A 23,410-nucleotide genomic window follows, 5' to 3' on the forward strand; every position below is an offset into this window, starting at 1 on the left:
ACGAAAATTAGACTGGCGCTGGTGCGCGCTGGAGCGCTGGTCGCCAAAACACCGGAGATCGGCGCTGGTCGCTTCAAAAACATCGGAGTCACGAGCGCAGGTGCGCTCTCTCGAGTGCGCGGTCGCTCGAACAACGGATTGATTCAAAGGCACGAAGCGGAGCGCGCCTCCCATCAAGCGCCAGCTCGACATATCAACGCCGAATCAGCTCCGTTTCTCTCCAACTCTGTTTCTCTCCTCATGTGAGGGATAACTCCAACAATCTCCCCCTCCCAAACAATGAGGGGGATACCTCCATGCAATTTCCAAATCGGGAGGAGTTCCGCTACCATTCGGCGTAGCACAACAAATATCAAACTTACCTTTCGGTAAGACTTTGGTCATCATATCCGACCCGTTTTTGTCGGTATGGATCTTCTCGATACACAAATACTTGTCTTCGAAAGTACTTCTAAATCAATGATAACGCGCGTGTATGTGCTTGGATCTAGAATGAAAACTTCGGATTCTTGCTCAAGTGGATGCCTATTTCGTCACATAGAACTACAAATTGTTTACGCTTTTAGCCCTAGTTCGTCGAAGAACCTCTTCATCCATATCATCTCTTTGCAACACTCAGTGGCTGCAATATACTCGGCTTCTGTAGTGGAGAGGGCAATACACTTTTGCAACTTAGATTGCCAAGAAACTACTCCCCGCAAAAGTAACCGGATAACCGGGAGGTGGACTTCATCGAAGTCAACATCACCGCCATATGCATCGGTGTAGCCTTCAAGTAAGGGCTTACTTCCACCAAAGCACAAACACGATTTGGAAGTGCCCTTGAGATATCTCAATATCCACTTAACACCTTCCCAATGTTCTTTACCCGGATTTTGAAATCGCTTACAACCCCAACGCGAAATCAATATCGGTCTAGTACATACCATGGCATACATCAAACGCCGCCTGCGGATGCATAAGGAATCTTTTCCATCGACTCTGCTCATGCTCACCCTTTGGACACATCTCTTTGGTCATGTGGAACTGGCCACCGCGATTAACCGCGGGGTTTCGCTTTTGATCCATGTTGAATCTCTTCAACACCTTCTCAATGTAGCTTTCTTGAAAGCCACAACTTCCCACTCTTTTTTCACGAAAGTGATCCGCGATCCCAAGTATCCGCTTTTGCTTGACCCAAATCCTTCATCTCAAAGGACTTACTCAAGTCTTTTTCTTCAGCTTGGATATCTTGTTGATGTTTAGGCCAACTATCAACATATCATCCGCATACAACAATAGCACTATGAAATCCCCATCTGGAAATCTCTGAACAAACGCACAATAATCGAAAGCAGACTTCTTGTATCCTTGCTTCGCCATAAAGGAGTCAAACTTTATGTACCATCGTCTCGGTGCTTGCTTCAACCCATACAAGCTCTTTATCGGCTTGCATACTAGGTGCTCCTTTTGCCTTTGACCTCAACCCTGCGGGTTTGGTCCATGTAGACATCTTCTTCAAGGTCTCCATGAAGAAAAGTCGTCTTAACATCTAGTCGCTTTCAACCTCTAGGTTCATACTTGCGGCCATACCCAATACCACCTGGGATAGAAGTCATCTTCACTACTGAGAGAGAAAATATCATCAAAGTCAATCCCTTTCCTTTGACCGAATCCTTTCACAACAAAGGCGAGCTTTGTGCCTTGGGTGAGGATTGTTCTCCTCATGCTTGACTTTGTATATCCACTTATTCTTGAGAACTTTTCTACCTGTGGTTTCTCAACTAACTTCATAAGTGTGATTTTTATGCAAAGAATCCATCTCGTCATGCATGGCCTTCAACCACTTTTCTTTATGCGTACCTTCAAGTGCCTCTTGATAGTACATAGGTTCTCCACCATCCGATAGTAGTACGCGCATACATATGTGGTGGATACACGGTTGAAGCTAGTCTCCCTCTGTCGGACCTCCTTTCCCCATCGCGCTGAGTGCACCAAGAGGATGCACTTACGCTTTGCTCGGTGGTGGTTCATGCATCTCATCCGCATCTTCTATACCAATAGGTTCTATCCCATCATGAGCAATAGGATCCTCATCATGAGCTTCAAACTCATGGTTCTCTGCATTCTCGATGCCTTATACGCGACGTTTCATAGTAGGAACTTCTGGTTCTGAATCAACAAGATCATTGGTGAAAGCCTGTAGCTTCTCACCTTCCTCAAAGTCTGCTATGGTTTGGTCTTCTAAGAACACAACATCTCGACTTCGGATTACCTTATTGTTAATCGGATCATAGAGTTTGTAACCAAACTTTTCATCTCCATAACCCAGAAAAATGCACTACTTGGCTTTGTCATCAAACTTGGATCTCTCATCCTTCGGAATATGCACAAATGCCCTGCACCCAAATACCCTCAAGTATCCATAATCAACATCTCTGCCTAACCATACTCTCTCTGGATAATCACTATTCAGAGGCTTTGCCGGCGACAGGTTGATCACATGCACGCGGTACCAGCGCGATTGCTTCTACCCGGTAGCTTCTAGGCGAAGCTTAGAGTGAGATAGCATGTATCTCATCCTCTACAATGGTACGGTTCATTCTCTCGCTATTCCATTCTCATTTGTGGTGTCTTGGGAACGCGTTACGCTCATGGCCGAATCCCATGACTCGCAATACTCTTCAAATGGCCCAATGTACTCACCCCCATTATCCGGCGAATACACTTCAACAACTTCCCGGTCTCTCTTTCCACCATCTTTGTGGAATTTCTCAAACACGCCAAGTACTTCATCCTTGGTCTTCGGACTATAGGCCCATATCTTTCTTGACGATCATCAATGAATGTCAAGAAGTACGGCTCCCCGGTGGGACTTTACTCTCATGGGACCCACATAAGTCGTATTGCACTAGTTCAAGGACGATGTCCTTTCGTGAGGCGGGAATCTTTGGAAAGACACCATGTGTTGCTTTCCTACCAAAACGGTGAGTACATGTATTTAAATATGTACCTTTAATGTATGCGCGGCCTTTTGCTTAGCAAGAACTTCCATCCCTTTTATGCCCATGTGACCACGGTCTCTTGTGCCACGGTTCGGATGAAGCTTCTTCTTCACACGATTCGTTAAACGCTTTACACAAACTAAACCGTGTTTTGTAAAGAGAGCAAGTTTTCTTTCCTCGCCGCTACAATGGAACCTCTCGCTTTCGGTTCCATACCCGTTACCAAAGCGAGTTTACAAAGTCATCGTCATCTAATTTCCGGCCCGAAATTAAAGGCTTAGTCGAATGTCGGGGGACATGTCTTACATCCTTGAGTGTCAAGGTGTAGGCGACATTAGTTTCTATATGAACATCTCCAATGCCTATAATCTTTGAGACGCCATGCATCGTTACCCATCCTTACTTCACCATATTCACCACGGTAGGTAGTGAAGAATCCCCGTCGGCGATTGTGACGTGATAGGATGCTCCCGTATCTATCACCCACTCAGTATCGACATGTGGTACTAAACAAAGACACATCACAATCGACCACAATTCCACTGGGTCGCCGACTAGTGCGGTAGTATCTCTGCGTGTTTCCGTTCCTCGCACCATGTCTTCATGTACACGGTTATTCTTCTCATCCCTCTTGATTGTCTGCACTCATATCCGGAAGTGGCCTTTGGTGGCACAATAGTAACATTGCCTCTGCGCCTTAGGAGTTATAGCTCACCCCTAGATTTACTTCATCACATCACCTCTAGAGCGAGATGGTTTTCTGTTTCGACCTCTCCCCGTTTCTCTGTGAAAAGGATCTCTCGAGTGAGAGGAGAGCGCTTCTTGCACTCCTTCTAGTCTCCTCATTCAACAAAGACGTGGTAGCCATCTCCATGGTAACAATTCCATCCTTGGCTGCTTCATGTAGAGAAACTGCTAATGTCTCCCAACTTTCGGGTAGAGAGCCTAATAGAAACAGAACCTCAACTTCGTCTCCCAAATTGATCTTCATCAAATGCATCTAATTGATGATATTCTGTACTTCATTAAGATGCTCAGACATTGAAGAACTTTCTTGGTACTTCGTGTCTACAAACTTCTTAACGACTAGCACTTTGTTTCCACCCGACTTTCTCTCATAAAGGTCTTCGAGTTTCTTCCACAGACTGAAGGCTGTAGTTTCTTGGGACACATGGTGAAAGACACTGTCGTCAATCCACTGTCGAATGTATCCAATCGCTTTTCTGTCAAGCCTTTTCCACTTTCGACCTCATCGATCTTTTTCTCGGTTTTACTCCCTCATTCTCAATGGGAAGTGCCAAGTCCTTGCAGTATAGCAAGTCTTCCATCTTGGCTTTCCAGATGGTGTAGTTCTTCCTATTCAAACTCATCATGCGAGTGTTCACGGAATGGTCCATCTCTACAAGTTATTTAACCTCAAATTTTCTCTCAGGAATTTCGTCAAACACCTTCTGACCAAGATTCAGATAACACCCTAGGCTATTCTAACCAAGGCTCTGATACCACTTGTTGGGGATTATATCAATACCAATCGATTCCCCCACTACACAGATAACTTGTATATAGACACACTTCAACTCCAGACAAATTCTAAATATCACAAACTACCTATACTAACATGCCCAACTCGTTAAACAACTATTAACAACAAATAATAATGTAAAGCAGTAAAAACAAACCACAATACAAAGATTTACCGTGGTTTGGCCAATGATGCCTACTTCCACAAGAGCCAGTTCTTAATAAAGTGGGAAGGAAGATTACAATCTCTCCTTTCAGTCTCTCACCTTACTAGAACACTCTTACCTCTTTACAGGGTTGTATCTCTGTAAATGTTATCTCTCAATCTTGATAGCTTTCAAGATTGGGTTTCTTTCTCTTTGTTTTAGTCTGGATTACAATCCTTCTGACTTGGTTGGTTAGGTTTTCCAAAATCTTGATTTTGGTTTTATCTCCAAAAAACCAAATTTCGCGGTTACTGTAGCGAAGCCCACGAAAATTAGACTTGGTGGTGCTTTCTGAAAGCACGGGTCGGCGCCAAAACACTGGAGAGCGCTGGTGCCTTTGCGGAGCGGGTCGTGCCCAAACACTGGAGTCACGAAACGCAGTCGCGCTCGAACACCGGGTGATTCAAAGGCACGGCGCCAGGTCGCCTCCTCGAGCGCCAGCGCCTCGACATATCAACGCCGAATCAGCTCCGTTTCTCTCCAGCTCTGTTTCTCTCTTCATGTGAGGGATAACTCCAACACTTACCTACCTGTCTCGTTAAAACTATAACAGATTAACACCTAATTCAGTCAGTATTCTTGCCAAAATCCCCCTGGCTCCCTAAGTATTCTTGAAACAAATTTTCGAAGATAGACTATAACAGATATATTCCATTCACATTTTACAAACTTGTTTTCCGTTCCCTTTCTTTGCTTTTTCTGTGTTTTCTTCTTTTGATAAATGATTGGAAAAGAACCGATTCGTTTATGATTTGTGTGTACAAGAAGTTAGTGTTCTCACAAAATTATACATGTATATCACCACATCGCCAAAAATAGAAATTTAGATGGCACAACAGCACAAGTGTACAACAGCATATAATATTTACATACAGAGAAACAAAATCAAAGTCACAAAGGACTGCACTTTTTTTGCATGCGGATTTTGTACAAGAAACTCTGTTGTTGCGCTTCGGCTGCCTAGATCTTCGATCCTCTATTAGGTGGACTTTAATCTATCCGATCGAAATGTTCTCTGCAAAACCAAAAACAAAAAGAGTTTGAGAGAGACAGCAACAACAATGGATTGTAACAATCACTACAATAATTTTCATTATTGAAAAATGACTTGAATTTGACTTACTAGAATTGAATGAATCTCATCGAGAATAGGCACAAGTACTGAAGTCAAGCTATTCAGTTCCTCTTTTAGTGTGTCATAGTCTCCATCAATGCCCATGAGCAAGCCGATGAAACTTTTGCTTTCAGGGACCAACTTGAGAGCGACCTACATAGAAGAAAATATGGTACTAAGTAATCACCAAAAATATAAACTACCGAGAGATTCAAAGATATATATATATATATATCAGTTTAAAAAGATAAGACATGCGGTTTTCCTTTACTTTGTAAGCAGCAGTTGAAATCCATCCATGCCAAGGCTTCAATGTTATCTCATATGACTCCTCTACTGCTTTTCCCATACTTAGGCTAGGATCCTTGACCAGTTTGTCTAACAAAGCTGCTGTGAAATCCATGGACCTACGAGCAAACCATAATATATATGTATTTCAGAACGTTAATCAGATATATTCAGATAAACAGAATGAGAATAGACAGAATAATAATTCAATAGTCATAATCACTGGACATGGTTTGGGTTGGCATTACTTTACACTTTTTGTTCTCAATGATATAGACTTAAAGAATGGTATCATCACTCTTGTCGGAGTGTTTGTGAAAGTAAAAATGCTCATGACATTGCAATGGTAATAAAATGCACATCACTTTTATACTATGAACAATACACGTTTGCCTTCAACATCTAAGGGATATCAACAATTTCACTAACTAAACTTACCTATTGTGATAATTGAACAGTCATAAATTTTTTTCTGTAAATTTTTATTCTAAAGTTTGAACAATTACCTAGTAAGCCAAACCAAGGCTCTGGTACAGCTAGTGACATGTCTGGAGTTTCCTTCTCGTGCCTCCTTCTTCAGCATCTCTACCAAATTTGAATAAATGGAAGGGTCCGATTCAATGAGCTTTTCCAACCTCTATCATATCAAACAAGCAATAAATAATTATAGAATTTAGTCATGTTTACGACCCAAGTGATTGACTACGTGCTAAACTATGAAACATGACGTGTTGTTGGCTTGTGAACAAGATGTACTCATGTACCACTTCTACAAAAGAATCAATTCCGTTCGATCTGTGTCCATGTAAGCAGCTACATAAATCAATCAAACTCATTGAATAACGCTAGTGAGTTTCGAACCCTCAACCTTGGGCAAGTGAGGAGTGTACGACCATTTCAGCCAGGTCATGTGCAAATGTTCAATTTGGACAATGAAGACAATAGACGATTCTTGAATAATACATAGATGATAGATCCCATCAATAATTTCTCCTTGACATTGACATTTACGTAAACAACCAAAATTTATATAAAATTAAGTAAGAAGGTGTAGTAGTTTCTTCAAATGACGTTGGAATATCGAATATGGCAGTTTTAAGTCAAATCAGATAAAAATTGTCATATGCTTACAAGTGGCAAAGCACAAGCGTGAAGTCGGGCGCTGCGGCCAATTCCCTTGCTACACATATTCTAGTTAATTTTGTTTTATTCAAAACATTGAGAAAATAAATATACCTGAATATTATGATGTACGTCTTGTCTCAAAACTGCCATTGTTGGGCCAATCTTATCTGTTTAACATGAAGAAAATCTGACCATCAAAACTTTAGGGAACTAAAGAGTTCATTTCAATTTCAAATGTTCATTTGTATATGTGTAGAGGTGCCGGAGAGGTAAAAGAAAGATCACAAGTCATATTTCCAACTCAAGAAGCTTGATTAGAGAGTAAAAACGAGCAACTAAAGATGCACATTTCAAATTTCATGACATATATAACTTATATAAGTGCACTTTTAGTGTGCACTTGAGGTGGAGAGTGTGTGGAGAGAGATAGAGAATGAACTAACCAAGTATATGGATCAGCAAGTTGCAACCATTCAAGAAAGGTTTAGCCATAATACAAGAAGCATCAACACTATCACCACTTTGGATTTTGACAATCTTTGAGAGTTCTTCAGTTGCAACACTTATCTCAGACTTGTTATCTTCCATAACTGCTCTTCTCCTTTTCATTTAAACTCCAATTTTGTTTTGTCTTCTTATATCAAAATTATACACACACACCCACACACACAAGAATGCCTCTTCCTTTTACTGTGCAATACTTTGTAAGGAGTCAAAGAGATTGATGAGGGAAAGCTTTTTGTAGATTTTGCATTGTTATGGTCGTCAATGCCTTGGTTACAGGTGTGGTGTAAAGACCCAATGCTACCCTTCTGTTATATATTATTGTCAGGCATCACTGCATCAGCAACACAGATTAAACCCTCCTTATTATTTGGGTTCTTTATCTATTAAACAATGATTGCGACCTTATATTTGACTTTAGCAAATTATCATCTATCTTCTTACTGTTCCATTGGCTCAATCAGCCTGCAATTATGTGGATATATACTTCTAGATCAATAAGTTACAACATTAGCAGCTGGCAATTGTTACAGGGAGGCCGGATTTAATTGTATCATAAATTTAATATACTCATTTTACTTCCACTAGACCACTATGATGCAATGAAATGATATAATTTGTTGTCTGATGGAACTATGGAAGTGATGAACTTGTAAACCTAGTTGACTGGGATGGACATACCTTTGCTTAAGACTTTTAATCGTGTTTGAGAGTTAAATGAAATTTGAATAGTATCATTTCGATTATTACAAATGAGATTGGTCCTATAACTTACACCTGACATTTAAAACTACGCCGAGGTAGAGGCTGAGATTCGTTCTTATACAAAAAATTACTGGGCATTAGGTAATCCTTAGAAACCAGTTTAGTTTATCTGCTGCAGTTGCTGTATTGCAGAATGTAGACAGATGCAGGTAGAAATAACTGCGGAATCAGATAATCTCCTTCGGATTCTCTTTGAATATTGAAGAATTTACAAGTGACTCATATCTTAAAAATAGTAAGTCTCATTTGAGAGAGCCAGTATTAGGAATTCATGTTTCTTGTCCTACATCAGACCGCATTTGCATAATTGCATTAGATTCATGAAGTCAATGTATTCCATTCAGTAATCTTATTTCAGTTACATATATATACTATTCTTATATCCTCTGTTCAGTGTAATCATAATGTCATAGATCTCACTGGAGAGAAAAGAGGGAGAAAAGAAAATAGTTTGTATTCATAATGTCATAGATCTCATCTAAGATACTTGTATGAATTGTGTATTTTCATTGACGAATAAGCAGATCAAGCACCAAGCAATGTGCTGATGCAACAAGAAATGGACATTAAGTTGCTCCATGCGCAGTTATACGAATGTCATCATAGATGCCAGGATTATCAATTTAAGATAAAAAAAACAAAATTCAACTGGAAAAGGTTAACATTTAACAACACATTTATTAGTGTGAATGTCATGGATTCCTGGGGACCAAGCTTATCGGAACATATTAACGTGACATTGCTGTACTAAACATTTATTTAAGTACTTGACTTTGGATTAATTATATACAAAATAATCATCAGCTAATCTGGTTCAGTTAATCTCATCTAATCTTGTTATTTGAAGTCATCTTAGATGCACACTAATTTCTAATTGTTCCAAGGGTACGAATAGCAAAGCCCGTGGGCGCGAAAAATGAAACTGTATGTCCAAGTAACAGACATGGGGCTTTGGAATGGGCTTTAATTGAACTAGCATGATGCATGTGCTCCGCACATGATGTTTAGTAGTTGTTAGGACATCTCCAATGGGAGTGTACAATTACACTTCCACCTAGGCTCCACGTAGGTGTCATTAGGATTTTACACCTCTAATTGTATACTATTATATAGCTTATAAATATCCACACTCTATACTCTCTAATGGAGAAGTGTAAAAAAAATAGATTTTAAACTCGGACGTCACTTTAAGTGACGTTAAAGTGACGTTTCTCTTTAATTTAAACTGGGACGACACTTTTTCGAGTTAACAAATTATTTTAGAATTAGAAAGGGACGTTACTCCAAATGACGTCTGAAAATTATTTCACTCGGGGCGTCAATTCGAAAGTGTAAGCCCATGCTTTTTATTAATTAATAGCGAGAGGGAGAATTTTTCACCATCTCTATTAGCTAATACACTATTACCTACGGTATATCACTCAATTGAAGAGAGTTTTTTTTATATTTGGAGTGTAAAATTTCCACTCTATAAGATTTACACCCCTATTGGAAATACCCTTATGTGGTGTGGAAAAAGTGTGTTGAGTCTAAATCACATAATTGTCTTTATCATTATTATAAATTTACTTTAATATTTTGATGGAGTGTTTTGTAATTTAATCAAATGGGTATGGACAATTCCGTCCAAATAAAATGGTTGAAGAGACCAAGAGTTATATAAAAAAAAATATTAAAATACTGTTGAGGGACTGTAGATAACACCCGGGTTCTTTAAAATATTTTAGATATATTTAAATTTTTTCTTAAGCTTTAAATTCCAAAAGGTTTACTCGCATTTCTTTTCATGGCCATGGCTTCTGTGGCAACACCACCTTTGTTCCACTCATTGCGAACATTAGCCACAAAGATAAGTTTATGTCATTCCTCATTTCACCTTTCTTCACAACGTAGTTTCTTTCCTTCTCTACAACTCACGAAAGATGTTAATAAACCAGCAAGAAAACTCATCATTAGAGCTGCAAGAACAGAGTCTAGAAGAGTTTCTTTAGGCTTCAGAGCTCCTGATTTCCAGGTTCTTCTTTCAAGTTTGACTGAATTCTCGTTTTTGTATTCACTATTTTCTGCATTGTTTGTTCATATAGTGTTTTTTATACTTAGAAAAATTTGTTTGTTCAGCTTTCAGAGCCTCTAACTGGGAAAATGTGGAAACTGGATGATTTTGAAGCATATCCTGCTTTACTGGTAAATAACCCCACTTCATTTACCTTCGTTTGGAATTGAAATTGTCACTTGTGGTCATGAATTTGCGAGATGGGCATGAAGTTCTATGAATGTACAGTGTACAAATGATTGAACTATGAACATTAACTTAGTCAATAACGAGCCGACTTGATTGAATGTGTTAAACTGAGGTGGCTTGGTTCTTAGTAGAAATGAAAGAGAAATTTCTTTATCGCATTGAGATACCTTTATATCAATATATATTGTTGACGAATTGCTCGTGTTAATGATCGTCTTATGTGGCATTACTGAAGTGTTGTGTTTATATGGATGTTATTATTGGGGAAAATGATACCAATCGATCTCCACTAAGATAGTTTGCACTTGGACAATCTACTACTCCAATCGAAAATCTAAATTTTAACTACAACCAATAACCATAACCTAAACTATGGATATAACTATTATAAACAAGCAATAGAAATATGAAGTAAGTAAAATATACCACCACACAAAGATATAACGTGGTTCGGCCAATGATGCCTATTTCCACAAGAGCTAATCCTTTTGTAAGTATGGGAATGAAGATTACAATCACTCCTCTCAAGTCTCTCCACCTTACTATATCACTCTTTTCTCCTTACAAGTTTTTCTCTTTGCAAGGGTTTTATCTCAATTTTGATTGCTCTCAAAATTGGGTTTCTATTCAAGACTTGGTTTTCCAAAACCTAACTTATGTTTTTATACTAAATTTGTAATTTCGCAGTTACAATAGAAATAGAAACTGACAAGTTTAGGTATGAGCGCGGGCGCGCTCTCTTATTTTCCTAAAAGTCAAAAGTCCAGTAACTTTGTTTCGTGAGAGGCTGAAAAAAAACTATCTTCTTTTTCATGGCAAGGACGCGGGCACACCTTGGTCACGACCAATCTTAGCGCGTGCTTCTTCACATGAACAATATTGCTTTCTCCCATATTCTTCCTCATTCTCATGTGAGGGATAACTACAACAGTTATAGCTCATTATTCTAGTCTTGTGCTTATGACTAAATAAATTCATAATGCCTACTCTCGTACTGTCTCGTTGTAGTTAGGAGTATGATAATCTTAACACCTAATTAGGGATGTAAAATGCTGTACACTGTGGAGTGTCAGCATGAGGTGTCAGTCATTCTCTGATTTCTTGCTTTGCTCCTGCTGCTGCTATTTATTGGTAGTCCATTTGCATAGGAAAAGTTGCGTGAGGTTTGGTGGTGGAGAGATGCATCAAGTGGTATTGAAATGACTTATTTTTGCCACTGATCCACTTTTCCAGTTGTTACGAAGAAGGATATTTTTCAGTGCTTTTTTCTGAAGAACGTTTATTTTTGGACTTCCTCATCTTACCTTGGTTTCACTTTAGAATGCACATGATTCTCCATCTGGATTCACAAATCACAATATTATGTCTGATGCAGGTCATGTTTATTTGTAACCACTGCCCCTTTGTTATACACTTGAAGAAAGATATTGTGAAGCTTTCAGATTTCTACATGAAGGTATGAGTATCCTTCCATCTCCTGGGATTGGGAATCGGAAGTATTATATATTCCATGATTTTACCGAACATTCTGGTATCTCATTCTTCACTATTCGACAGAGTAACCTTTATGTATTGTATACTGCAGAAGGGGCTTGCAGTTGTAGCGATCTCTTCAAACTCAGTAGTTACTCATCCACAGGTTGTATAGGTCATACTTCCACCTTTGACATGCGTTAATATTGTCATAGTTTTCTTAAAATTGTAATGGATCTTTACAGGACGGACCTGAATTTATGGCTGAAGACGCTTCGTTTTTTAGATACCCTTTCCCTTATCTTTATGACGAGGTACGATTGATGATTCTATCTGATAGCTCTTATTCTCCACACTAAGTCTTTCTACGTGAAATCTGAGAACACGTTACACAATTGCCTGACATTCTGAGTCATTTAAAATAGCTGGTCATACTGCTACCTTTCACTATGATTGAACTATCAACCGTTTAGGACTTTCAGGTTCAGGCTCATCTCTACTTCATCCATCTAGTCATGGTGTTGCTCAATAATATATATGTATGAATAATTGAATACATGCAACATCATTAATGTTATAATAACATTTCTTTCTTTCGTAACTACTTTTGCTGATAAGCATGTCCTTACTGCAGTCACAAGATGTTGCTCGAGCTTTTGGAACTGTGTGCACGCCCGAATTTTTTCTCTTCAAAAAGGTGACTACAAATTAACCTTTTCATGAATCGTCTCTCATCTTTCTGAAAGCACTGTTGACTAGGCACATTCGGTTATTTGTAGAAATGTGAAAAACCTGTATTTGTAATTTCTAAAACTTAATTGAGTTATTTTACAACAGGATGGTCGGCGGCCTTTTGAGCTCGTCTATCATGGGCAGTTTGATGACTCACGACCTAGTAATAATTTGCCTGTCACAGGAAGGTTAGTTCAATGACAATATTATATATAAAACATTTCGCAGTCCATGTTTAGTTCTTAGTATTAACTCTTCCAAGCTACGCTATTTGTTTAGAGACTTGAGTGTGGCAATAGATTGTGTTCTAAGTGCACAACCGCTAAAATCAGTTCAAAGACCCAGGTATTGTCCTTTCTTTCCCCTTTGTTGTCTATGTTTTGAATTGCAAGCTTACACAACTAAAACCACATTCTCTACTCCCCTAAAGTATTGGATGCAGTATAAAGTGGCATCCAGAAAAGAAAATGTAACATGTCGTCACCGGTTTCAGTTTCAGAGGGATCATAATCTAACAGTCAGAGTTACATTTATAAGGTGTGTCTTACGGTTTCTCTAAAGTAGCCGATGATTTATAATGTTGAGAAATATTTATATTTTCTTAAGTTATTCTGCTTTACAGCTTCATACTCTTGCAACGGAAAGTTTCAGAGCTTTGGTTGAGGGGTAAGTGGCTGATGTGCAATGTGAGTTATCCTGTGATTGGAAGGTGGAGAAGGTTTACATCATAAAAAGAATCAAACATTTTGAGCAGTGTGCATGGCCTCACCTCCTGAAAGAGAGAGCTGCTTATTATGGAGATTTACTAAGATTTTTACCTGTGATGCTTAGGGAGATTCCTCCTCCTTTGTGTTTTTCTCGTCACCCTGTATAAACATGCCTATGCACTTTGGAGTTTGACGTTCTCCCGTCAATGCATTAGCTTGTAGATCATCATTATTAATTGATTTTACAACATATATTTGTAAATCATACTGATGTAGAACATTAGTTCGTCCTCGGTATCAAGACATGGGCGTGCGCATAGTACAAAATATCAGGATATGGGTATTTATCGATATTCAATTTCTGGATATGTATCGTGGATATATCTCCCTCTTTAGGGATATTTGACATTGTTTCACATGCAAATATCGTGGATATATCCAAAATATCGACAAATATCGTGGATATTTATTGATATATCATGATACATTATTTATATTTATTTGAAATATAATAATAAATATTAAATAAAATTGTTATATATACAAAATATCGCCAAATACCCATAAATATCGCAAATATTATCGAAATATAACTGATATTTGCAGTCGTATATATCTCTAAACATATCGTGATATTTAAATATCTTTTTCTGAAATATGGATAGATATCTCCAAATATCGTGATATATCAGGATATTTTGTACTATGGGCGTGCGCCCATAGTTTGAGTCCAAGCACACAAGTTGTTTATGCCGCCCTTTAATATTTTCTTTTAGTTGGTTGTGACACGGGGTGTTACTATTGGTTTATGGTTTATAGGTTTAGTAAAAATTAGGGGTGTCTCTTTTTGCCGAATTTCCGATTTTTCCGAAATCCGACCCGAAATTGGTCTGGCTCTGGGTGTAGTTTTCATGGGCCGATTTTCCGATTTTCCGATTTCCGAAAATTCCGAAAAAAAATTGGATCGGATTTGGATATAATTCTAAAATCCGATCCGATCCGAAAATTCCGAAATTTCCGATATTATTGCCAATTTATTCCGAAAATATATACTTCTCTCACTATCCACTTGATTAGATCTCGACTGTTCATTCATTTCAAAACAAAACAAAAACATAACCTAGCCGCTACTTACCCACTTGAATTGAACCACTCTACTGTCATTACACCGTCTGCCATAACAATAATGATATGAAAAAAAATGTCATTGAGTCATACAATGACTTTCAGACCAATCCAAAAGCCAAATTCCAATAGATAGAATATTATGTAAAGCTACTTAGAGTCCAAGACCATAATCCATTATTTATGCAGACACTTCACGCTTCAATTTTCACACACGAAAAAAGATTGAAACATTACAAATACCCAGACCTCAACAGAATGCAATGCTTGCTATTGGTGGCTGCAGGTTCTTTTTCTCGTTTTTTCTTGGATCACTTGTTTGAATGAAAATGGGTTTTCTCAGTAAACAAGTGCGTATTGTTGTTGGTACATTGGTGTCGTGGACATGACTTTCTCTCCCTACAATGAACATTGGCGTATGATATTCCAAAAATAATTGAAAGTAAATAGATCTTTGAAAATTTACCAAGTATTCCGAAATTTCCGAGTTATTCCGAAATTTCCAAAAGTTCCAAAATTGGAAATATATTTTGAATCCGAAAAAAAATTGGATCGGATTTGGCTAGCATATTAGGTTCCGAAAAAAATTTGGAAAAATTCCGAAGGAGGTTAATCCGATCCGATCCGATCCGAAGTCACCCCTAGTAAAAATAAAAGGGCTTGTAATTAGGGTTATTCAAAGTTATTGTTTATGAATGGTGAGATTCAAATGGGTTAATTAGACGTTTAGACTACACCCCCTATTGTATAATTCCTTAGACATAAACCCCTGTTCTGTTTTCTCTCTGTCACGCCAATGTTACTATTTCACTTAATATCCTAACTGCCCTTACATAGATCCATCATAGTCTTTTCTCCAGTTCATCTTCTCCAACTTTATATAAATCTAACAACCTCCATTATGTTTCAGGCTATAAATCTATAAATCTAGCAACTTCCATTCTATTTCACACACTCCCATTTCTATATAAATCTAGCAATACATACTAACCAAACACATGTCATTAATGCATAGAAACACATTAATAATAAACAATCCATAACACATAACTGCATAAAACCATTTCACACACGGCTTTAATATAATACAAAATACAAACCAAAAAATTAACAAAATGTTGATTGATTGATAATCATAAACAATATCACATAGCACTTAATCATTGTGCATATTTGATCCAAACCAAAACTATTAAAGATAATAACAAAAAAAAACACAAAAAACTCATAAATAACTCCATGAAACCACTTGTAGAAAAATGCCTAAATTACTGCCTAAGAAGACCCTGGTCCTAGCATTTGAGCTTCCACCAATAAAGAAGCCGACAACGAGGTTGTGCAATTGTTGTTGTTGTTGTTGTTTTTTTTTTTTTTTAATCTAAAAAAACTTTTGTGTCGTAGCTTACCCTAAAAATCTAAAATAATAATATGTAAGGGTAGTTAGGGCATTAAGTGAAATACTAACGGTGTGATGGGGAGAAAACAGAATGAGTGTTTATGTCTAAGGAATTATACAATAAGGGATTTAGTCTAAACATGTATATAAAATATGGGATTTAGTCTAATTAATCGGATTCAAATAAAAGAAAGATTTTTATGTCTTCTTTAATTTGTGTTTTAATTAAAGTGTAGATTTTGTTAAACTGAAGCCTCATCTCCCTATTGTAATTTGACTACTATTTTGCCTTTTTTCCATTGATGGATTGATGCTAAATTGAAATGCAGAATACTTGTTGTTATTTGTTTCCCACATAGATAAGAATATATTTGATGAAAAAGATTGAAGAAGAATATATGACCAACGAAGGACCAAACCACATCTGAACTTCTGCCAAAGAACAGTACGTGTATATTATGGCTAGCAAGTAGCAATGCATGTTGCCAAATCCATCATTTAGGGTCTAAGATTCTAAGGTGCTTCTCATCAAAATTATAAAAAGTGAAAAAAAGAAAAGAAAAGAAGAATGAAATCCAAGTTTTAGAATAACATCCAGGATTACATGAAAGTGTCAATAAACAATTCAACACGTTAGCATACAGACAAGTCAAAGCAAATAGCCATTATCAAACTTGCTAATCAGGAAACAAAAGTGAACAGGCAAAAGTCAGTTTTAATGACAATAATCCATAAACCACCCTTACATAAACAAGGCCACATAAAAAGGTGAGACCAAGTTATTCACAATTGCATTCAGTTTTCGATAGTAAGTACAACCAAAGCACCTGTCATCTTAGTTTTCCTCTTATGTTCCGAACTATTTCACATGTTTTCAATATGTTGAGCGTCTTGTAATGCATATTGCATTGTTATTGATGGTGATGGTGATGCATACCTATGGCTCATTGGAACTTTGGAAGAGGTTGAAGAGGATCGAGCTGTTCTGTTCCAAGTTCTTATGGAGAAACGTTGAGACGTACAAGCTTTACCTTAAATCGCGTCCACATTTACCACATGTACTACGTTTTATCATTATCTTGTTCATGAATTCTTAATGTATGTTTCTTTCATGACATTTGCAGTGCAGTTACGAGCCTCCTACAAGGGTCCCACTTACCTCATACACCAACAGCTTCATTTGTAGGTTGATTGGCTAATGATATTGAAGTTTGAAAGGGTCCCCTTCTTGGAACAATTCTTCTTTGAGTCTTTATTGGTCATATACTCATTTCACTGAGAACAGTATCTTCTTCGTTTGTTACTTTGTTATGAAGTTATGAACTTAATAGATACCATCATTTTGTTAAAAAATTCTCGATCAGTCTTCTCTAAATTGAGCTGAAATGAAATCAAATTAGTGCAAGTATCCCTTCCTAACAGTTTCACCTTCTTTACCATATTGTCGAGATTGTAATCTCAGCATATACATCCAGTATATAGACGACTGTTCTGCAGATTACTAAGTTTAAAAAGGAAATAAAGTAGACGATTGTAAAATTTTGACAGCTGAAAGTGCCGATATGTACTAATCTGTTTTATCCAAGGCCCAAAATATCGCCGAGATATCCGAGATATCACTGACATATTTTATTTTTTGGGTACACCGAGATGGAAATATCCGATATATTTCAACCGAATATTGAATCTATTTTTTCCAATATATTTCACAATTTCTGATATAATGATATATATCGACTGATATATATTATATATCCGACATAAATTATTGATTTTGACCGATATTGTTGATTTTGACTAAATATTATTGATTTTGACTAATATATTGATAATATTTCCGATATAATCGACAATATTTTTAATACATCGATATACAAAATTAAATTTTGACTGGTCAACAAAAAAATAGATATATCTATGATATTTATGATATATTTTGGTTTTTTAGTACATTGAGATATTCACTAAATTCGATATTTTGATCTTTGGTTTTACTTTTACCTTATTTTCTTGCATTGATAAACAACTAAGTACGACTCATTTACAAGCAGTACAACACAAGAACGAAGTTGGTTCAAGTAACGAGGTCAGATCACAAGGATTTTTATTTCAATCGACTTTCATAATATAAGGGATGTATTTTCTAGTTGAAAAGTACTTAATTAGAATATTCCCAGTCACTTAATTTGCTAATTTGCTTACACTTGACACAGTCAACTTCTAATTAGCCTCTCTAAATTTTTGATTACTGATTAAGTGATCAATCGGGACATGTCATCCTTAATATATAATTTAATGGCCACTCATAAACATATATATGAAATTAACTCGGCAGAGAATGGAAGTTAGTTTAAGTATATATATGGTGTGAGGCGGAGCCAGGGTACGCCCCCCTCAGATTTCTCAAAAAAAACAAAAAATATAATTAACACGTACAAAACAAAATCACAACCACGACCGGTACAAAAAGAAAAAGAAACTCAAAAATCCCTCACGTTCTCTCTACTCTCAACCTTCTTGACTTCTCCCTCTTCCCTCTCTGCTTATATTCTGAAAAAAATTGTATCTAAAATTCTAAATGTTGCATTAACTTTCTCATGTAGTTCTGTTTTAGTAGTCATAGAAGTAGGTATAACTCACTCTACGTGAGTTGGTTTGTCCATATGTATTAAGAATTTAGGATCATAGGATGCACTCTTCCTCGTATAAAGGGTATATCACCTCTAATTTATTTTTAAATTTAGTATACACTGTGTTTAGTATAAAATAATACACTGCTTTGACAGAGAAAGTTTGCACCTAGCCCTAAGATCTGTTAGAAGTTCTGGAAAGCTTTGTGTACAGCAAAAATGTCAATCAATACTTTTAGACAGTTCTTCAAGACATATAGAGGGTTGTACAACAGCCAAGTTGTGCAAAGAACTCATGAATTTTGACTTATTCAGATACTTCGTCAGTGCCAAATTTGTGCCTCGGCAAGCAAATTCCATTGTAGCTTTTTTGTGTATAGCAAAGTACTGATAAGTTGTTCCTCTCTTTTCAGTTTATACTTCTTTTCGGTGTTTTAATTTCTAAGTTGGATCAAGTTATATTATATTCATAAAAAATCACGTAAACTCATAGTAGCTCTTTTCTCTATGGACCAACCATCTAAATTTTGAGGAAATATCTTCTGTACACATTGAGTCCATCCCAAAGTAGTAGCAACTAGCAATAGTCTCAGTTTGGTGTAAAGCAAAAAAATTCAAAACAAAAGATGTGAGAATGTAATGTTTATACACAAGTTTTATTAGAGAATACAATTTGACTTCCCTTTCTCATCAAATGATAGAGGTGTATGTCCATCAAAACTGTTACAACATATCTTTTGTAAGAATTGAAATCGATCTCTTTGGTGACATATAATTGGAGCAAAAACAGAACTAGATCAAACTAAAACATTAGTGTCTTAACATACACCAAAATAATTGTATGCAATACAATCTCTTAGTTAACATACACCAAAATAATTGTATGCAATACAATCTCTTAGTTTTGTACCAGACAAGGCCTCAAATATTTCCCTTTTTGTGGCTCACCCTCACTCAAAATCCTGGCTCTGCCACTGGGTGTCCTCCATGAGACTGTTTTTTCCAGCGTGCACACTGTATTGTCATCACAAAACATAATAATAGATTTTCCCAGGCTATTCTGATTAACAATAACCCAAAGGGAGATTAACAAGGACATTCAGATAGGAAACATATTGTCATACTGGTACTGCTACATAACGTCTTAACTTGACGATGAGCTTCTTTGGCCATTTGGGACTTGCCGTGGCATCCCATTTACGAGATACAATGCAGTATACGATTTTGTACAGCAATTCAACGAATGTAACACTGAAGGCCATTGGCAATTGGCATTAACGTGTACAAGCACTCGACCGCATAAGCTATTTTGTCCGCGGTATAACTCAAAATATATTAGTCATAAGCTCATTTTAGAGTCAATATATGGTTGCGTTGTATACCTGTACGCCTTGACCACAATTCTTAGTCTCGCATGTTTTCCCTACAAATTTAAAGATTTGTTCCAGAAAAAGATTTAAAATACTAAGATTTTGAAAAAAAAATGAATATTGTGATATTGACTGAATTTCTGTTCTTTAAACTTTATTCTGATTTTGTAGTAGTTAATTACCTATCGATTTCCTTATAAAATGTGACAATTTTAAACAAGCACATATTTAGGGCCTGTTTGTCAAAATTTTAACTAATGGAAAGAAAATGAAAAAAAATAGAGTGGTCCACTATGAAATGGAATGGAATTGAAACTGTTTTAAAATTGTGTCTGTTTGGTAAACTACAGAAAGAAAAGTAAATTGTGTTTGTTTTTTTTTTCTTTTCCTTTTCTTAAAATATTTAGGTGTGGAGCATAGACTCAAAACCATTTCTATTTCTCTAATTTTGTTTCCGTACGGAAAGCAATATTTTCTTTCTATAGACAAACAAACAACAAAAAAACTACGAAAAAAGTAGACTATACCTTCTTTTTTTTTTTTTTTTTTGACATTTTTTCCAGAACAAACAGACCCTTAGTCGTTATGGACAATATTGTTTTTTAGATAAAGGATATGAACATTGAAATAATTATAAGTAAAGAAAAAAAAGAAATATATGTGAAGCACTGAAGTTTTATCTACCCTAATTAAAAACCAAAAAATAAAATAAAATTGTTCAAAAGCGACGTGGCATGATTTCTGACGCTCGAGGGTGACCTGGGAAGTGAGTTTGGGGAAGTCAAACTCATAATAAAATGATAAGTCCCATCGCTCAATTTGTTAAATGTTTATGTTCTAACTTTTTTCTAATCAACATTGACTTGATTATGGTATTATTATTAAGTAATACAAGATTACAAGTGCACTCCGATTACCGAAAAAAAAAATTACAAGTATACTCATTTTTTTAAATTTGTAGTTAAGGGACTCACCATTTCCATGCATCAGTACAATGCACTTGCAATCCCAATCTGTACTCTTGAAGGAGTGAACAGGAAAACTTCAGCAGTGCATGTTAGTACACTCCTTCCATTCCCACCACAACATACACAAAAAAATCTCCTCACGCCTAATCCCTAGTACAATTGTCCAATATGATGTCCCCACGTATAACACACAACGTAGACACAATACATCCGCCTACGGAAGAGTAGCAATTCACATTATTTCTTAGTCCAAAAGGATTCGTCAACTGGCCAATGAAAACCATCATATAAGGCACCACACACATGCACCCTTCACTCATTCTCATGCACTTTCATATTTTCTCACCTTTAACCACTACTCTTTTCTTACAACGCCACAATTAATAGTGATGAATTCCACTGAAAGAGTTGTTTCTACATATTCCGGACCCTTAACGATGGACCGGAGATGGAAAACGAACATCGAAATTGCTCCAAATTGTCCTAGATGTGCGTCGACGAACACCAAATTTTGTTACTACAATAACTATAGTCTTTCGCAACCTCGATACTTTTGTAAAGCTTGTAGAAGGTATTGGACTAAAGGAGGGTCCTTAAGAAATGTACCACATGGTGGTGGGTGTCGCAAAACTCGCCGTGGCAAGTCAGCTAGGCTACCTCCATCGGGTTTGGGTCGGGTCGGGTTGTCTTACTCTTCTTCACATGCTAGTTTTGATAGTAATTCAGGTGGCTCAGATGGCAGTTTTGAAGACCCATTGAGGGAAAATCCTGGTTCTGATATTGATCTTGCTGTTGTTTTCTCAAAATTCTTGAATCCAGACACATTATCGGATTCCGGGTACGTTGAACCCGGAGTTCAGGACCCGGATTATGTTACCTCATTTTCTCATTTCCAACAAGAAAATGTCTCATTAGAATCCAATAGGCTGGATATGGAATTTACTGGGCCAATTCCACCCGAATTCGAGGTAATTAACACACAAAGAAGTCCAGAGTTTATGGATCCGGGTACAGAAATGGGTCTGGAGGGGTTGCAAGAATTTCTAATTAGTGATGGAATTAGTCAAGATATTTTGTGGCCGGAAGCACCAGCAGTGCCAAATTTTTCATGGCAACAACAGCAGTTGCAAGGATTTGAACCAGTGTTGGATGATCATACAATGTTCCATAGTAATTTCCTACCTGGAAATTGGAACAGTTTTGATATACCAACTTACGGTGCTTGAATCTTGATACATAATTTACTGGTCGGTTTCTAACCCTTTTGTCCATTTAGTCTTCGTATTCTTATTAATTAATTGATAAGATTGTGTAACATTTCGATGAAAGGAAATGTCTACTATCTATACTTGATAAGATTGTGTAACATTTCGATATAATACAACGAAGACAATTTTTTTTTTTTTTTTTTTTGTTTTACCTTCTGTTTATCATCACTCTTCAATAGATTTCACTGCTACTTTTAGTAATGGAATTCACTGATAACTAGAAAGTCCTAAACATGAATGTCAATATAGAAGTGAAAACCAAAAATTCGTTTTCGGTACTTGGCAAATCATGCCAACCTTTAGGGTGTGTTTGTTTACTGGCAAATCTCTAATTGGGAAAATATTAGATTTGCCAGTGTCTTTATAGTGTTTTTGACTGTACTTTTGGACCATGGAGGTGGCCGGCGTACGTGGCCCAGTGGCTGTATATATGCAGACTGTAAAGAAAGCTAGTCTTCATAGGGCGTGGATATGGATGCAAGAACCAAGTTCAAAATTATCAGCGATCAAAATTAGATATTAATTTCAGCATTTAAACTCGGCCACTAATTTCATTATTTCGTCATGCATGAATTTTAAACAGAACAATCCGTCATCCACATCATAACAGATTAACCGAAGCAACGTAATTGAGTATGTAGGACTAATCCTATATGGGGAGAAGAAAAGAAAAAAGTACGTAGAACTAACTATGCGCACGATCACATGACGACATGCGTGCCTTATAGTTCTCTAGCTTTAGCTGTTGAGCACGTTATTGATAGCAACAGATGCATTTGTGCGAGACAAAGAAGGGGACCCTAAACCATCATGATCTCAGCTGGAGTAATGAAGATTGTGACTCGTGGTGCATGAGTCGGGAAGATTTTGGGATTGTTGGTTACGGAAAAAAAAGAGGATTCTCACAACCACCTTAGGCATCTGGTAAATTGTTTGCATTATCTCAAGTTCTCAACCAGTAGAATCATAGTTTGAAACTAAGTACGAGTATA

At 36.9% G+C, this 23,410-nt stretch overlaps 3 protein-coding genes across 5 annotated transcripts; 2 read left to right on the forward strand and 1 right to left on the reverse strand.

Moving 5' to 3' along the window:
- Positions 1 to 5,517: 5,517 nt before the first annotated feature.
- Positions 5,518 to 8,097, reverse strand: LOC147490657 (glycolipid transfer protein 3-like). The gene is made up of 6 exons (XM_086566155.1): positions 7,682 to 8,097; positions 7,350 to 7,405; positions 6,620 to 6,750; positions 6,097 to 6,232; positions 5,835 to 5,978; positions 5,518 to 5,726 (listed from the first exon to the last, which is right to left on the reverse strand). Exons 1-6 carry the CDS (start codon positions 7,845 to 7,847, stop codon positions 5,691 to 5,693), a joined length of 669 nt encoding a protein of 222 aa, XP_086422281.1. The 5' UTR covers positions 7,848 to 8,097; the 3' UTR covers positions 5,518 to 5,690.
- A 2,157-nt stretch (positions 8,098 to 10,254) lies between these two features.
- On the forward strand, positions 10,255 to 14,042 carry LOC147490658 (Thioredoxin superfamily protein). Of its 3 annotated transcripts, XR_015198466.1 has the most exons (10): positions 10,256 to 10,521; positions 10,626 to 10,691; positions 12,125 to 12,205; positions 12,335 to 12,388; positions 12,468 to 12,536; positions 12,857 to 12,919; positions 13,060 to 13,142; positions 13,234 to 13,299; positions 13,385 to 13,491; positions 13,577 to 14,042. XR_015198466.1 is itself a non-coding variant. In XM_086565689.1 (9 exons), the coding sequence occupies exons 1-9, from the start codon at positions 10,294 to 10,296 to the stop codon at positions 13,683 to 13,685; spliced, it is 819 nt and encodes a 272-aa protein (XP_086421815.1). In that variant the 5' UTR covers positions 10,256 to 10,293; the 3' UTR covers positions 13,686 to 13,913. The 3 variants fall into 3 exon arrangements, 2 of the variants coding, with proteins under 2 accessions (XP_086421816.1, XP_086421815.1); XM_086565689.1 differs by lacking the exon at positions 13,385 to 13,491 and having other exon boundaries at positions 13,577 to 13,913; XM_086565690.1 differs by lacking the exons at positions 13,234 to 13,299; positions 13,385 to 13,491 and having other exon boundaries at positions 10,255 to 10,521; positions 13,577 to 13,913.
- Positions 14,043 to 21,587: 7,545 nt separating this feature from the next.
- On the forward strand, positions 21,588 to 22,376 carry LOC147490659 (dof zinc finger protein DOF3.5-like). The gene has a single exon (XM_086565441.1). It carries the CDS (start codon positions 21,588 to 21,590, stop codon positions 22,374 to 22,376), a length of 789 nt encoding a protein of 262 aa, XP_086421567.1.
- Positions 22,377 to 23,410: the final 1,034 nt, after the last annotated feature.

This window comes from Coptis chinensis, chromosome 6, assembly GCF_015680905.1.
Source record: "Coptis chinensis isolate HL-2020 chromosome 6, ASM1568090v1, whole genome shotgun sequence".
Taxonomy (NCBI): Eukaryota; Viridiplantae; Streptophyta; class Magnoliopsida; order Ranunculales; family Ranunculaceae; genus Coptis; species Coptis chinensis.